General features: G+C 34.5%; 1 protein-coding gene across 2 annotated transcripts in view; it reads right to left on the minus strand.

Annotated features, from left to right (window-relative positions):
* Positions 1 to 480: 480 nt before the first annotated feature.
* WDR72 (WD repeat domain 72) overlaps positions 481 to 16,856 on the minus strand; it is a 216,534-nt gene continuing 200,158 nt past the window's right edge. The window contains exons 19-20 of one of the 2 annotated variants that reach the window (XM_023527871.1): positions 8,277 to 8,381; positions 481 to 2,800 (exon numbers count right to left, since the gene is read on the minus strand). In XM_023527871.1, the coding sequence (XP_023383639.1) occupies positions 2,745 to 2,800; positions 8,277 to 8,381 (161 nt within the window). In that variant the 3' untranslated portion in view covers positions 481 to 2,744. Of the gene's footprint in view, positions 2,801 to 6,796; positions 7,697 to 8,276; positions 8,382 to 16,856 lie in introns of those variants that run through there. The other variant, XM_023527870.1, reaches the window with a different exon arrangement.

The raw sequence follows: 16,856 nt of genomic DNA on the forward strand, positions 1-16,856 counted from the left end.
AAAGTGTTTTCCTATAATTTTCCTAATTGTGACATGTTCAAAGTTAGCCTTAACTTACTTTTTAAAAGAGCAACAGAATGTTTCAGGCCTGAGGCTACCTCTCTAGTTATGTTTATAATACTACAAATTTTACCTTATATTTGAAGTGCTTTACAGTGTTCAGATTGCTTTCCATAAACCGTCTTGTGGACTGCCTTTACACAAACCCTGTGAAGGAGTGCTCGACACGGATGGGGAAGCAAGGTTTTGAGAAGCACAGTTAAGGACATGCTGCCTAGACACATGGCAATGAGGCCTTGGCTCTTAAACCTACATTCTCCCAGATTCTTTCCATTGCAATATAGCCAGTACGTAACTCCACAATGAATAACAGAATCCCCACTTATAAATTTGAAGATATGATATTCCTTGTAAGAAAATATATAATCATTAATATAATCAAGATTATTGCCAAAAAAAAATCCCACAAGATAATTTTTTAATGAATTATTTATTAGAATGACAAGGAAGACTGGATACGAACACATTCATTTACTAATACGATTTTTCCACTTGTTACTTAAGGCTAGGCCATCAGAAGGACAAACATGTAATCAAGAGGCAGTCAGTTTTGACTTTCTAGCTGTAGCACCAAGTGGTTAGGGTAAGTGGTTGATCCAATTAATTGTGTGGCAACTTGCTCTTTAAAGTTCTCTTTACAAAAGAAATTACCGAAACATGTTGAATATAAGTCAATATAAAGAAATCATTTTTAAACAGACTAGTAGATTTGTGTCATAAACACACTTGCACTGGATATTGGGAAACATTACTTAAATGTACATTTTTAAAACTCATTTTAGGAATTAAAAGTTTTAATACTTAATGGTGTTGGACTCCAGAATTTATATTAATAAAAGATTTCAATTAGTCATATATATGCATTATTAAATTTCAGCAAAAATATCTTGAAAATCTCATTTAGTAATGACAGGGTTATGCTAATTCTAATTTCCTATAGGTAGTGACATCATAAAATATTTATCAAAGATTCAGTATTGGTTTTCTTAGACCTACAAAAATGCTAAATATGGCAATGGTTTAAACTTATTTTTGTTCTCCTTTGAAAAGGGAATAATAGGACATAGCTACATAAATAAAGCTTATTTTTATATAACACTAAAATGTGAGCATCCAAATAAGTTTTAACTATTAAAATTGCCCCTTGAGAGGACATGAATTTATTTGATATTGCCATCATTAAAGATGTTTTTGGGAGTCCTTCTTGTAATGGCCTTCAGAGCCAGTACACAGCATGCAAGAGATTGTGTTCCATTGCCTAGCTTGCTACATTCCTTTATTTTGAAACCTTTTCCAAATAGTGATTGACTATTTCCAAAGCATTTATGTCGATTTTCGAGGGATGATAATTTTCCATGATTATTCATATTATCAGTGTTATTGTTCGTGAAATACAGCTCAAAAGTTATTACAAGCAATGGTATCATGTCTGAGAGGAAAGAAAGGGCACACATTTCCATCTATTTTAAAGGAGTCACACACATTTTATGTTTATTTTCTGGTATATTCATTCACATCAATCATTAATTATAAGCTTCTTAAGGGTACAGACCATGCTATTTCTATTCTCTAATCTCCCGTATCCTGGACCACTACATCCCAGAACAAGAGTTAATGCTGGTGTCCCCAAAATGTTTGTTGAATTGAAGTGACTGGAACTTCCCTATTAGACAGATAGGTAGATATAGATATCATATATTTAAATTTGTATTTCCATTTTTCTATGGACTAAGCAACATTTGTATTTATACACAAACTAATAATCTTTGATAATTTTCTGTAAATCCAGGAATTGTACAAGATAAATCAGCAAATAAATCAGGTAACTAAAGACCTTAATAGATGGGCACTTTATGTCTGTTCCTATTTACATTGCTTCACATATTTTAGTTTAAGAATTCCTGTAAGCCACACTTCTTTCTGGGAAGAGAACTATAAGAATTTATGCTTCATAAGGATCAATTGTGCTGTGCTATAAGTAGATACCCCTTTCCTAGTTCACAACTACATGTCCAACAAGATCATCCTTTAGCTAAAGACATTAGCCTCTATGTTATTAGAAGTCTGAATTAACTTGACTCACAAGATCGGTCTCAGTTATATTGTGTATCACTTATTTGGGCTAATCGACGACTAAATGGAACTAGCTATTTGTTGACAACATTTCATCCTTAGGGATCAGATTTACCGCAGGGTGATTGATCTGAATTAAAGTATCTACTAAAATAAAATGTCCTATCCTAACAAATCGAATAAATTTGGCAAAGTTTTAGATTAAATACACTGAAACAATATTAAAATTAAAAGCATTGTGTTATATTGTTTAAAAGCAAGGTGGTTTTAATGTTGTTTATTATATAATTCAGGAACTGAAAAGATAGAAGAAAATCTAAAATGGTGTTAAATTTGCTTCTGTAGGCTACCATTCCTTGCTGGAATTATGAAAAGAAAAGTAAGAAACAGAAATATAGGATGATTTAGACAATGATTTTATACAATTGGATAAGTTTGGATATTTTTGATCAGTGATTACACTTTCATGTACTTTGGCTAAAGTATTAGCAAATCTACTACTACCTAATGTCTTGATCAATAACAACATAGCTTATATACAATGATAAACAAATGACATGTTTTTGGTTTCCTTATTTATCCAAATCCAGTTCCTACAGATAATATTGCATTTAGCACAGCTTGCAGAAGCACATCTTTGCCATCCATGAATGAGGTCTTGGCTTACCTAGAAAGAAAATACATTATCTTGGGTTATATGATGAAATAAAGAAGATGAAAAAAAAAATGGAGGAAAGGAGAAAGGAAGGGAAGAAGAGAGGAAAGGAGGAAAAAAGGAATGAGACAAGAAATAAAGAAAGAAAAAAGAAAAGAAGGAAGGAATTACCTATTCATTTCTACATTTCTTTTCTATCCTGAAGTAAAATACGTTAATATAATAAAAATGCTGTCTTATAAACCAGACCCCAAGTAAAAATATTTTAATTGCGCACATTATTAATATGTTTTTTTTTTTTTCACTGCCAAGAAAGATGAAAGTTTTCAATGAGACGAACTGGGTTTTAAATGAGTAAATTTCCATAAATTTCAAGGAGCTGAATTATTTTTAGAAAAACCCACAACTGCAGTTTTAGGGTCAAATGTTTAAATGTTAGTTGAAATATGGCTTGATTGATAGAATGAAAAAAAAATATTTCTCAAACTACTTGGGTCATTGTTATTGTAGGCTAAAAACATATCACTTGCTTTAAATTAATTTGACTATCAAACTAGTTGGAGCATTGTGCCTTAGGTAACGACTTCTAAACACATTTCTATTAATTATGTGACCATGCATAGTAACTTCCACTTCCACTGGCAAAAACTCAAAAAGCTGATTATTTGGTTTAATTAAACCAATATCCAATATTGTATGCCATATACAATATATACAATAATGTATTAGTCTATAATTTTACATATTTTAAAAGTTATGAGGTTGATGCTTAAATTTTTCCCTTTGGGTAAATTTTGAAAAATATCGATATAGTTAAACACAACTAGGAAAAGGAGCTTGTATGTTTTTTACCACTGAAATTTTTCTTACTTCTAGAACATTTTTTTTTTTTTTTAGCACTAACCATAAGAAGTGTGTTCTCTATGGCCATGATTGATGGGCTGCTCACACATTCCACATTTTTTCTGCTTCATGCATCATCATCAGCCATCTCCAACACTCCAGTCCTGAATCTGTCCTACTTTCTGTTACCTGATTTTTGCTGGTGATTCATGAGCCAGAATAGTAAAAGAAAAAAAAAAAAATCCACCTTGGCTTTTCACAATGTAGTATCCCTCTGGAAACTGTGAGAAACCTAGTTTTGTTCATCAGATTCATGTAAATGCAATATTGATTGACAATGCTGTACATAGAACTACACACATAAGGTGCTATATAAAAACCACTAAAATGTTCTATTAAGGATAGAAAGCATACTGATTATAAACTACTTCAGAAAGATGTGAAAATGCTTATCTGAATGCCTTTTTTTTTGTACTTTCAAGCTCTTTCTTGTCACTACTATTTTCAGCTCGAGCTATATTTAAGTGTACTGTCCCTAGTGCACTAGGAAGTAAAATTCTTAATTTTACAAGCCAATAAGGTGACTGAAACTGAAGGTCTCTCATTAACACTTGGGTAAAAACTGTGAATGTCATGCTAAACTTTTTATCATCATGAGCGCAAAGATGAGGGGCAAGAAACATTGAATTTTAATCACTGCCTGAAATAGTTAACAAGAAGTGAACCAGCAAAAGATGAAACTGAACTATTTTTGTGATAGCATCCTTCAGATTCAGAAGTGACCAGGCCTTAAAGAGCCGAAGAAAGAAAGTCTAATGGCCCTAAAATCTCAAAAAAGAGAACTGCAAGTTCATGATGTTGTCTCAGTGCTTCTATTACTAGACATCAAAGTTATTCCCACAGGTTTCAGGAATGTATAAATGCCAGTGAAGAAACAAGTAGACTTCAGAGAATCTAAGCTAGAAACTTCAATCTGGGATTCACCTGTGAGGCAAAACTCTTTGCTAATGAATTATTCCAAAGAAAAGACACGGCTGAGGGAGACCTTAACCTATCAGACAAGACCTCCGGGTTCATGAGCAGGGTCAGAGTAACAAGAATGCTACAGTCTAAAGTTGCTCTGCTAACCTTAATGGACTGCAGGCACTCACCTGGGTATATACAGCTTGAACCAATAAAGAGATCACAGTGGCATGATGCATAAAGGTAGAGTGCTCTAGAGACGAGGTGAACAACCACGGCACCAGGCCTCCAAACTGTGACCTATATGCACACTCCAGCCATTTACAAATGGGTCATTCCAGTCAATTCAGTGCTGGAGAGCAGTGATGTCAATGAAAAAATAAACACACTCTACAGATGGAGTTCAAAATCCACTGTATTCAAATATAATCAATTTGTGAAGTCAATCTTACTGTTTTATATCATTTCTAAAAATTTGATTTTATCAATGACATTTAAAAATGTTATATCAATGTTTGAAAACCTCCAACCTCACCTTTTTAAAAAGCTATTTTAGTTTTTCGGTGATTCAATGCTCCTTTGCCCTTTGCATATGCAAGTGAGTTGTATTAGCAAGATGAAGATAAAGGAGCTAAGGTAGAATGATGTTTAGTGGATTTACAAAGAAAAGACTTTATTTGCAAAGAAGAATATATGAGACAATATTCTTAAACTGTCCTTGAATGGGAAAATAATTTTTTGTTTTTATTTTCTATATGCTGTTCAAACAACTGGACTATTCATTAAAAATGATGTAATAAATATATTAGTCATTTAGGATTGCATAGATAAAACCATGTAAGGTCAATATCCATTAAAGCTAGAAGACTGACCACATTCAACTTTGTAAATGGGGGATTTTGCACGTACATGAAAATGTTAAAAGGAATTTTAAATGAGTGATAATATTCCAGGTGAAAATGGTAAGAATGATGCATTCATGATTTAAATGCACTTCCTTCTATACAAGGAATAATGAATACACTAATGCAAGTTTAAACTTAGCTACTGAAGCACCTCTTTTGGTTGGAAGACATCTTCCCAAAGCTTATCATTTAAAAACTTCAAAATTTGTTTTTTATTCTAACAAAGGTAGTTAAACATATTTTCCAGAGAAACATCACTCCTATGTGGTAAATTGAGGTAACAACTGCCAAAATAATGTTTCTAGTTTTGGAGCCCCTACATTTGAATGACTTAATATTTCGAAGTTAATTTTTGGACACTGAGAAGTAGATACTCATATTTCTGCAGTTCAGGAGAGTCCCTCTATGCCACCAATTTCATGTATCTTCATGTTCAGTTTTAAGAATTTTGCTTCTCAGATGCTCTTACTTCAAAAAATGCATTCTCTCATCGAAATCTTTCTTACTAAACAAGGACCTCTGTCAGAAGTGTCTTAATTTCTTATCACAGAATTTTATCCACACAAGGAGCAATAAATAATTCATGTCATTGCCTCTTTGTTGTGTGTCCCTGAACTGCACAGAGCTGGAAGGCTGACAGCTGTGTCAGGACAAGCACCAAAGATCTGACATGACAAGTGACTAACAAGTTTCTTTCAGTTCATAGTGAAAGAAGACAATGGCCCAAAGTGCAGAAAGAAATCCTGAAACAAAATAAAACTGCTTCTTTCTTTTTACCTAAGTGTTTGCTATGAGCTTATTTCCAACCCACAAGCCCTGGTCATTTTATAGGACTGCCCAGCCCCCTTTATTCCTCACACTCGCTTGGCCATTTACGCCTGGCCACGGATCAATATGAGCAATTCTTGGAGAAATACGATGTCTCCATGACAACCAAGCCACAAATTCTCAGTGGAAGGCAGTGAGACCAGTAGTGAACTCTCCAGAGGTTTCTAGGCCTATAAGGCAAGATGTCTTAAAATGCAGGAATGGACAGAGGAAAAAGCCAGAGTAATTCATTCTTTATTACCAGTTTAATGATGTCCGATGCATAGAACAGTACTCACTTTTTAAGTTAAGATTCCATATCAGCACTTATATTTTCTAATTAAACTTTCTGTTTTGTTATATCCTTTTGTTTATATCAATCAGCTAGGCTACGTTATATTTGAATCTCACAATAATTCCACGCATATTGAGGGATAATGGAAATTTATTCTACTTTTGAAATGGCATAAAGCTGATGTATTCTTGCCAAAACAATAAACACTTAGGTAAAAACTTGACTCATGCATTGAACAGCCTGATGAAATGGTTGATAGAAAACTGTTTATTCAGACAGTTTAAGAACATAGTCAAAATTAGGCAATTTGAGTCAAAACGAAAAGTAATTTTAAAATACACATTTTTAGAAATTGAACGCTACCACTACGCTGACCTTTCTATAGTGGTACCAATCTACATTTTCATCTTTTAGATATGGCAGGGGGTGGGGCTAATGTGCTGATTAAAAATTTCTGTCATTGCTAAAGATATCATTTCTCAGTTCCATGGGAAAGTTGAAGCGTGGCTGAGAACAGACACACAACAGCAGTCCATCTTTTGAGGAATCTTGGTGAAGTGGCGGGGTCTGAAATGCAATGCCATCGCCACTGGGCCTATCGGGGTTCCGAGATGACTTAGGGGACCTGACATAGATTGCAGGCTGCACCTTTCACTGAAAATTAAATCTCAGTAGCTCTCCTCCGGGAAGGATCAGGGGACTGTTTGCAGCTGCCCCCTGTCAGCGAAGGCTACAAGATTTGGAAATCTCTTAACTAAGCTGACAGGCCACAGAGAGGATGAATCAAAAATCTGATACATGGATCAGCACACAAAGATTTGAGAGGGTAGAGGGTACACAGCAGCCAGAGAAAATAGGAAAGAAAAATGTTCAGTAGGGGGAGATTAACTCTTTCATTCATGATAAGGTAACTTTTAGCACCCTGTGGCTTTGTAGTGATCCAGGAATGTCATTCGACTTTCACAAGATTATTTTCATTTTAATTAATTAGTTGTTAAGGCTAGGTATGCTTCAAAACATAACAAAAACAGAAACAGAAATCCATGCTTAAGTGTTCCTGGCCGTATTGTTCCAGTACATTTCCATCTATTCTTTCTACAAAAAAAGATACAATCATAAGTAACTTGGACATCAGGTGAATTGTATTTTGTGAGGCAAGGTTATTGTTTTCTTTTCTTTTGTCTTGTTCTAAGCAGTTGTCAACATCCATTAGTCCATTACTGTTATGCTGAAGTCCTCTCACCCCAGTTAAAGTCTTGTTTGTATTTAGAAAGGCAAATAGATTGTAATGATGACAATTTGTGTTTCTTTTCTCTCTAACTCTCCACTTCCTCTTGATCCCATTATTTGAAATATTTAAAATATTGCCATTTCTCCAATTTCCAATCTCTGTCTCTATTAACCAGTTTAGCCTAAAATTGATGATAATGAACTAATAGTGTCAGCTTCCCTTTTCAGTCATAAAGCCTTTGTACTTCCTCCAACTGAATTCTTGATGAAAGAGGAAAAGATAACAGCTCCACACTGTGACCCCTGGAGGTGACCATTAATTTGACAGTGCAGCTGCTAAGAGAAAAGAGCATTACAATGTCCTCTCCTCCCACCCCTTTCCAAGGACCCTAAAGCTGTGTCAAATTTATCATTTTATACTTGACTATTTTTAAATGGCTTTCACCTGGACTCTCAGAATCTTCCACGACACATCTGTCAGGCATGTTCTCTGTGTCTTGGAAGTTTGCCGAGTTTGAGTTGCTGTCATGCTTGACCAGACTGGTTGAAGCTGTGAGAGAGAGAGAGAGCAAGAGAGAGAGAGAGAGAGAGAGAGAGAGAGAGAGAGAAGGAAGAGAAAGAATGATGAAAAAGTAATAATAAACACCATTAAAACATTTCCTTTCAGTTTCACAGCTATTTCCAGGGACACACGATGTAAACACAAACAATAAATTGAAATAAAATGTATCCTCTAAGTATGTATTGGCAGACATGTAATTAGTTGAAAAATCTATAGATGAGACTTTATCTTAGAAGAAAAATAAGTTCATGGCATCAGCTTAAAAGCTACGAAGTAACAAAGCGATCCCTTCGAAATATAAATCGTATTTTTAATGCATAAATCTAAAACAATATAGTCAATTAACGGCAGCAGGACACAGAGAGAACATCGGACTAGTCAATTAGGAAGACTAGCACTAAGCTGGTGCAGTGGTTTCTTTTGTAGTACAAATCATAGCTGATTAACACTTTTCATGCATTTTAGTTTTCTTTCATCAAATTAAAAACTATGGCAGCAAATACCCCAAAACAAACAAACAAACAAACAAATAAATAAATAAAAATTGTAAAATACAGAACGAATACACCGCAAATGATAATAAGTAGAGCTGATGTTTTTAACGGTAGGTCCCAGACAACTTGTCATGAAATATATTTTTCTGAGTAGGAATTATGAACAGAGACAGAAGCTAGCACAAGAACCTAAAATTTCCTATAAACACATACAACCACCAGTTCTGTTAGAGAAACAGACTCACATTTCTACATTTTCCCACTAGTTGTAACACTTGGTCTAAATTACCATCATAAGTAACATATTTCCATATTACATTTATTCAAGGAATCATTTGTCAGGAAGAGTGGACATTGCATTCATGAAAAACACTCAGTGATATAAATTATGCCATATTTATCTGAAGCCAAACAATATAAATATATATATCATTAACTACATTGGAATTTTATCTATCACAGATTGCTGCAGTAAACATTACCACTGTCTCCTCAGGTCTTGAAAACACATATAACATATTATTTATAAGCTATAAATGCAAAAAAGAAAATAAATATATTTATGTCATACACAAAATAATATGTTTGTTGGTACAGGGGAGCGAAACAGGCCGCTGTTTCCAAATCTCCATTAGGAGATAAAAGAGCAAATGTAAAGGCTGGAGACTCTTACTTCACACATTCAATAAGTGACACAGGGAGTGCTGCCCAAGGTCCAAAGCAGCTTTAGTAGAGCTCACACCTCTCATACTCCTCATCTTGTTTTCATGAAGTGTGCATAGTATTGATGATCATAACCTGAGGCCCACGTATATGCACTTCAAAGGAGACTAGTAATGTAATTCTGGTCCAAATATCCTCTTCAGTTTCACCAACCTTCTTAGAACTCACAGTACTCTATTCTATGGAAGTGTGAGCATAGTGTTTGAATTCACTGTTTCTCTAAAACCTTTTGTTTGGGAACAAAATCTGAGAGAAAAAGTATGAAATTCCAGTTTAAAATAAACACAGTTTTTTATTTTGTAAATTTGAATTTTCTGAAAAAAAAAAAAAAAGAAAGAAAGTTGGTACTTTGTTGGTATTTTATTCACTTCTCTATGTCCTGGGTCATAGAAGGTATTCCGGAAGAATTTGTGGGATAAATGAATGAATAAATGAATGAAATAGAGGTACCATGCTATATATCTTCCTGATACAAGAGGATACTTGCTTTGAACTATCTTCAACTAGATCCATTCAGTTTCTTATTTAGGCACACTTTGAGATGAAGGATGCTTATTTGCAAAATGGTCATGTGGGTTAGTCCGTGACTTGGTAGGAAATGTGACACATATGGCCTACGTAATTATCGATGTAGCTGTCTTTAATTTTCTTCAGTTTAGAACCATACTTACTGATTATTTAAATCCATAGATTTTTGTGAAATGTTTCTGTGGAATAATTAAATGCATCAAAATTGTAGAAAACTATTATACTGGACAAGATTTCTTGGCATGTTTTAATGATTTATTTTTTATCTCTATATACTTACTTGTTAATTTTCTGAAATATTTACATTGGTATTTATAATAGGGAACTAACTATCCAGCCAAATCTATTACTAACACCCAATGAAGTAGCACCTGTGTGTATTCGGGCAAATGTATTGCACTTATCATCCCATATATTGTTCTTCCATAATTTAAAACTTTCTCCCATTCTTTCATTTATTTATTCCTCCAAGAAGATTCAGTTCTAGATACAGGAGCCTCAAGGGGGAAGAAAACATGGTATTAGAACAATAGAGTAAATGCCTAGAACCATTTTAGTGGTTATAAAGTAGTCCCAGGAGGTACTGACATCTCAAATCACTTGAGAAAGCCAGCAAGTTTGATGTAATTTTAGGTGTATGATCTTCATTAAACTCACAGGAGTGGGTGCCAGGCAGATATTTTTGTCTCCACCTCTGATGTTGGAGGGTGTGGTTTGTGTGGGGGTAGGAAAATAAAGAGGCCTATTCTTCCAATATTTTTCTTAGTTACAATTTAGCTTCCAAATTTGAGATGGTACAAAATTTTTATTGGGTAGTTTATAGAGTATCCAATTACATATACTAAAGAAATACCTACATTCTTTCAATCAGGAACAAAAGACATTGGAGGTTAATTACTTTTTTTTTTTTTTTGATAGCTAATCTGTGTAATTGTTCTTTTGGGTGTTTCCTGTTATGTTTCATCATTAAACTCTGACATGATGTGTGACCAAGGCCTCTCTAATGAATCATTTCAAAAATGATGAGATCAACAAATATTGATCTAGTACTTATTATAGGTAAAGCTCTGTGGTAGACCATGTGAAGGGTAAAAATATGAAGGCACTTTTAATATGCCCTCGTACAACTTGTGATCTAGTTGAAATATAATGAAAAGTAACTAGTAGGAGTCTTAGAGAGAATATTCCAAGAGTGACATGGTTTTTAGAAATGCAGAGGCAATTCCCCTGAAATCGGGTAGTTGGAAAGTGAAATTTGATTTAGATCTCGAGAAGGAAAATGAGTAACCCAAAGGGAGCTCATTCAAGGCAAAAGAAAAAGTGTGAACTTGAGTGTGGCCAAAGAAGTACATTAGCCTAGTGCCACAAGTGTATTTTTTAACCAGAATGTTGCTGCCTGCTTTCATATGTATTTTTAATGAATTTTCCCTACATGTCTCTTTGAGCTTTTCCTGAATTCCTGTTGTGGTTAATTCTTCTCACCTGTAGAAGTTAGCTATAGACAGGTTTTTCCTAGCCCTAGATAGTCAATAATTTGATCTTTACTGATGGTGGGCCCATTTATCACAGTAAGTTGTCCTTTCACTATACATATTGACTTTTATTTATCAATACCAAAGTCCATTTGTAGCTCATCGCTAAAGTTCTTGGATATTTTCAGTAGTTTTTGAAGATGCATTTTAAAGCTTGGCAGAGAGATACTTTTGACATCAATATAGTGTAAATGGTTGCTAGGTTCATCCTTAACTTAAAATCAACTGTTTATTTCCTCTATAATGGATTCTGAAATAGTCTGCATTTGGGTGGGGGGTGGGGTTGAGGAGACGAAAACGACAAACTCTTCTTGGCAGTTCTACCACAGTAAGATGTAAGGCTCTTCCGTTTACTCATCACACACCTCAAAATATTGACAACTGAAAGGTCAGTGTTCTAACTATCTTTGTATTATCTTTGGTAGCTAGATAGAAGGAGAAGTCTATGTACTTTGTATTCATGTGCTTGACTATGGTGTATTTAATGAGTCTAATTTTTCTAGATTCTAAAGAAATGAGTGGTTCAAATGTAGACAATATGAAATTAGTAATTTTTAAACCACATTTAAGAACACCTAAAGAGGAAACCCAGAAGACTGTATGACACAGACTCAACAGAAGGATTTACTGTAAAAAAAAAAAAAATGTGATGACAGGGTCATCAGTGGTTATACTCCTCTATGTTTCTCTAGTCTCTAGTTTGGTTTTGATTAACCTCTAAAAATTCCCTCCTTACTTTTCAAATCACGTGCAGAAAGATGGTATTAACTCTTACATGTAGCCAGGCTTAGGCAGCAAACAATTCCAAGAAATATCCCCTCACCCCAAGAAGAGAATGACCACTGCCAAAAATCTCTATCACCTTCCACAAATAGCAGCTGGCCCTTCCAAGTTAGGCCACTATGTAGTAAATATAGAGCCCTTGTTAAAAATCCATATCATTTACAACATGAAAAAATCTGCAGTCCAAATAATGTTTTCAGTACAATGACTTACATATGATTTAAAAATATATCCCATCTATCACACATATGGACTTTTTGGAAGTATTGGAGATATCGATAGGAAAATAATTAATAAAAAAAAATACCAGTTTGAAATGTTGGTCATCCGAACAGAATAAACCACTGCAGTAGCAGATAAAACTCAGACTAAAATCTTAATTGCATCTTATTCAAGGGCATAAAAATAATGTACAGTCTGCAGAGGTCAAGAAAGAGTAAAAGACCACTCAGACTTGTGGAATGAGCAGTGGAAAAGAAGTTAAAGGCCTGAGTTTAAATCTACTAGCTCAATATGGTGGTCATGAGGATCACTTCCTTGGCTGATAATTTCACTGTCTCTCCAGTCTGAAGGAGTTAGTATGAAATCGACTAAAAAAATCTTTCCAGAAGCTTACAAGAAAAACAAACAAACAAACAACTACATTAAATTCAAGTATAAGTAAATACCAATGCAATACCCACAGATCCCATAAGACTATATAATATTTTAAATTAGAGGGAGGTGTAATCAGTGAAAAGCCTTTAAGTGGTAACACCAAATTTGTAAACAAAGAGGATGCCATTTGAACAGGCCTCAAATTCAGTTTACAAAGTGATTCTTTCTGGACAGATGTCTTATCAGGAAAACATATCTAGATAAAGAGCTATGTAAATATGACCCTTAATTTAAGAATACGTATTCTGAGATAATCAAGTAATAAGACCTCTTGATTCTATTTGAATAGCAATAGCTACATCCTCCATTAGACTTCAGGCTTACTTTGTCTTGAGCATAGACTGGAAACTGGGGGGCAGAGGTGGGGGGCGGGGCGGGGACCATATAGTGATGCCCAGAATTAAATATCTAATGCTTCCTTATAACTAATAATTGTTTTATGGACAAGTTCAGCAAGATGAGTTAACATTAGACTTACGTGTTTTTGCTATCTTCCTTCAATTGTAATCTGACATGGAATATTATTTTCTAGGTGACATTTTCCAGTATGAATTGCTTTAAGGATGACATATTTTTTAACTGGTAAAGAAATAAATTTTTTAAGATGCTGTGAAGATTAACTTATTTTGGTATTCTTACTAGATGTATAGAATTAACATTATAATTTCATTAAATATTTTGGGATATAAATATATATAATTGCAGGATCAAGCTAATGACTACCTAGTCTAAAAAAAAATCTGCTTATAGCTAACTTCTATGGGTGAAATGTATGTCTAGATCACCCAACTAATTTGGGGGAAGATAAACACGAATGAGAAAGAGATATTATTGTTTGCCGAATCTTTTAAAACACTGCTTTATTTCTCTTCGATACAGAAATGCCTCTGTTATCCAGAATGTTTGAGCAATGGGCTGCTTTGGTAAGGCCGATATACAAGCAAATGCATTCCTAGCCTAACACGGGACACAAGGCTCACATTAGATATTCAGAATACTTGTGAAATGACAAGGTAAAACTGCTAATGAGGATTCCTAAGAATTAAAAAAGCAATGATTAATTTCACTTGTAGTTTAAGGGATAAATTTTAGGGTCAGGCCTAGGGTTTATAGCTCAAGCATACCCAAATATCCTCCAAATCTATTATTAATGCCACAGGCAGTCTACATAATGAGAGTCCCTATCTGACTTATTTCTGATTGGAAAATAAAATTCCTCATGTGTAGCACCCAAATATATGTATTAATTTAAACAAAAATAAATATAAGTAATTTCATTATAGAGATGAACTTGAGTTCCCAGGGTGAAATTGGTGGTAATGGAAATAGCTCAATTAATAGGAACAGAAGATCTGTTTTTTAATTCTACCTCTGCTCTTAATAGTGTGATCCTTAGCATGTCATTACGCTTTCCTGGACTTGGGTATGATTATTAATAAAATGAGACAGTTGAACTGGACAATTTCTTTAACATCTTCTGGCACTGAGACTCAAATATTCTGCCACTTGAGAATCCAACACAACCAACCACAAAATATATCACTGAACAGGATACCAATAGCACAAGTGGCTACTATATTAGCCTTATAGATAATGAGGACGTCTGAAGTCCTTTCTGAATTATATAAGATTGTTATTTTCCTACTATTGGCAGTGTTCAATCTGAATGAGAGACAGAGGAAATCAGGGCAGCTTTAGAGAGATACTTGGGTAGCTTCAATGCCAGGGTAAGGCAGCCCTATGGAAAGATGATCCAAAAAAGACTGAGGCTACAGTATGGTTATTCCTTAGAACAAACAAGGTGAATCCTTGGCAAAAAGAAAAAAAAAAAAAAAAAAAAAAAAAAAGCAAGCATCTGCTAGGTGTGTACCAACGGTGCAAAAAAAAAAAAAACAAAAACAAAAAACCCCTACAAATTTAAAACCAAACCTTTTACATTATACCTTACCCTTCTAAGAATTGTATTTATGCTATTAATTTTTTAAAACCATATCTCTCTTCATCAATCAATTTGGCAAATATGAACTTCAGTACAAGATAAATCATGCTAAACTAAATTAGTTGGGTCCATGAAATAATTTCAAGAAGCACAGTTGTTGTGGACAAGCCCTGGCCTGGAGTTTTGATGGTCTGGCAAGGTTAGGTGAGGCTGTATGTCCAACTAGTCTCCTCTGAGGACTGGCTCCACTTTGGCTTCGGAGTTCCAGGGATTGAGGAGTTCTCAATTATTATTCCTCGAATGAATGAAGAGAGTTATGGAAAGATGTGGTGTTCCTGTGGAATTGTATTTTCTTAAAGTTAAATCTTTTAAAAGGAGAATCAGTAGAATTCTGACTCTTTCTATTCTTTTTATGTGTAAGGATGGGGCCAATGAAGTCATTTGTCTTAGTCAAGCCTGGAAGGAAAACCAACTCTAATCAAATTATCCAAACTCTCAGACTGAAAAAGACATCTTGGATATGGAATGGAGAGAATATGACAAAGTATAGGTTAGGAAGTAGGAAAGGAGAAAAACAGGGGACAAAGCAACTCTTTCTCTTCTTTCTGTTGTATTCCCTGACCCCCTATAAAGGGTAATTCTCAGTTACCAATGAGAGGTTTGCTTGGATTTATTTACATGCTCTTTTAGAGCACCATTTCCTTGGCAAGCAGTGTTCCAAGGAGAGAGGAAGCGAGCAGATGAGCAGGCATCTGTTCTTTTTTCTCTTTTTAAGCATCAAATCAAAATAAATTCCACAACTTTAGTCTCTGAGCATTACCGAGTAAATTCAGAGTGGAAATAACTCAGAGAAACATTACTTATTATTATTTTTATGTTTATGTATAATTTGGTAGAGAATTTCTAGATGCAAGAAATAAAGTGGTCAAATCAGCAACTTCAATCCAAGTTTCCTATGTTAAACCATAGAGATAATTATTCAAGACAAAGGGACTCAGCAACACCTTATCTGAAAGGACCCCTTCATTACTAAAAGGAAGTAGAGGTGATGGACATATTCTAATAGAAATTAACTCTCACACTCTTCATGCAGTTTAGGTTTTCTGCAAAAGTCACTCGACTTTTCTCATAAGGACCAAATCCTATGGTAAATATAGAAATGCCTTAATTTTACTGTTAAGAAGTTCAAGGAGTTGAAAGTGGGAAGAGATTCCAATGAAGAAAACAAATAGATGCCCCATGTATTGATAAACTGAAGAACAGTCAGTAAAGGGAGAATCCTAAGAGGAATTTATAGTAAACTTCCCAGCTTGCAGTTGAAAATTTAGAAGGTCAGGAAAACAAAAGAGGCCCTTCAATCAAAAGAGCATCAAGGTGGCATTTGAGATTATAGATAAACATGATTTATATATGAACTTAAGATAAGGAGTCACAGCATAAGGCAATTTAAACACAGCAAAGTCTACTGTTATCCATGAGAAAAAATACCAAAAACATTTTCCTTTTGAATCAGTGGGTGAAGAAATTGTCATATGGCACTGCCACTGGAATTCATAAGAGCAACAACCTCTTCATAGGCCAAGCCTAAGATGACACCATCAGCGTGGGGAGAATGGTTGGCAGGCAGTCTCAAATTCCCAGCTGATAGCCATCTTTATCTCATGGGAAAACCTTTGTCTCAGATGGTGAGTCAAGTGTCAGAGCTCTTTTATCTTCTAGATAGGAAATGGAAAATAAGGAAATCAAATTATCTAGACTATGCCTTCATTTTCTAGTTCTTTGTCAACATTAAGAAGGATGCAAGGAA

The sequence above is a fragment of the Pteropus vampyrus genome, unplaced genomic scaffold (genome assembly GCF_000151845.1).
Source record: "Pteropus vampyrus isolate Shadow unplaced genomic scaffold, Pvam_2.0 Scaffold19, whole genome shotgun sequence".
Taxonomy (NCBI): Eukaryota; Metazoa; Chordata; class Mammalia; order Chiroptera; family Pteropodidae; genus Pteropus; species Pteropus vampyrus.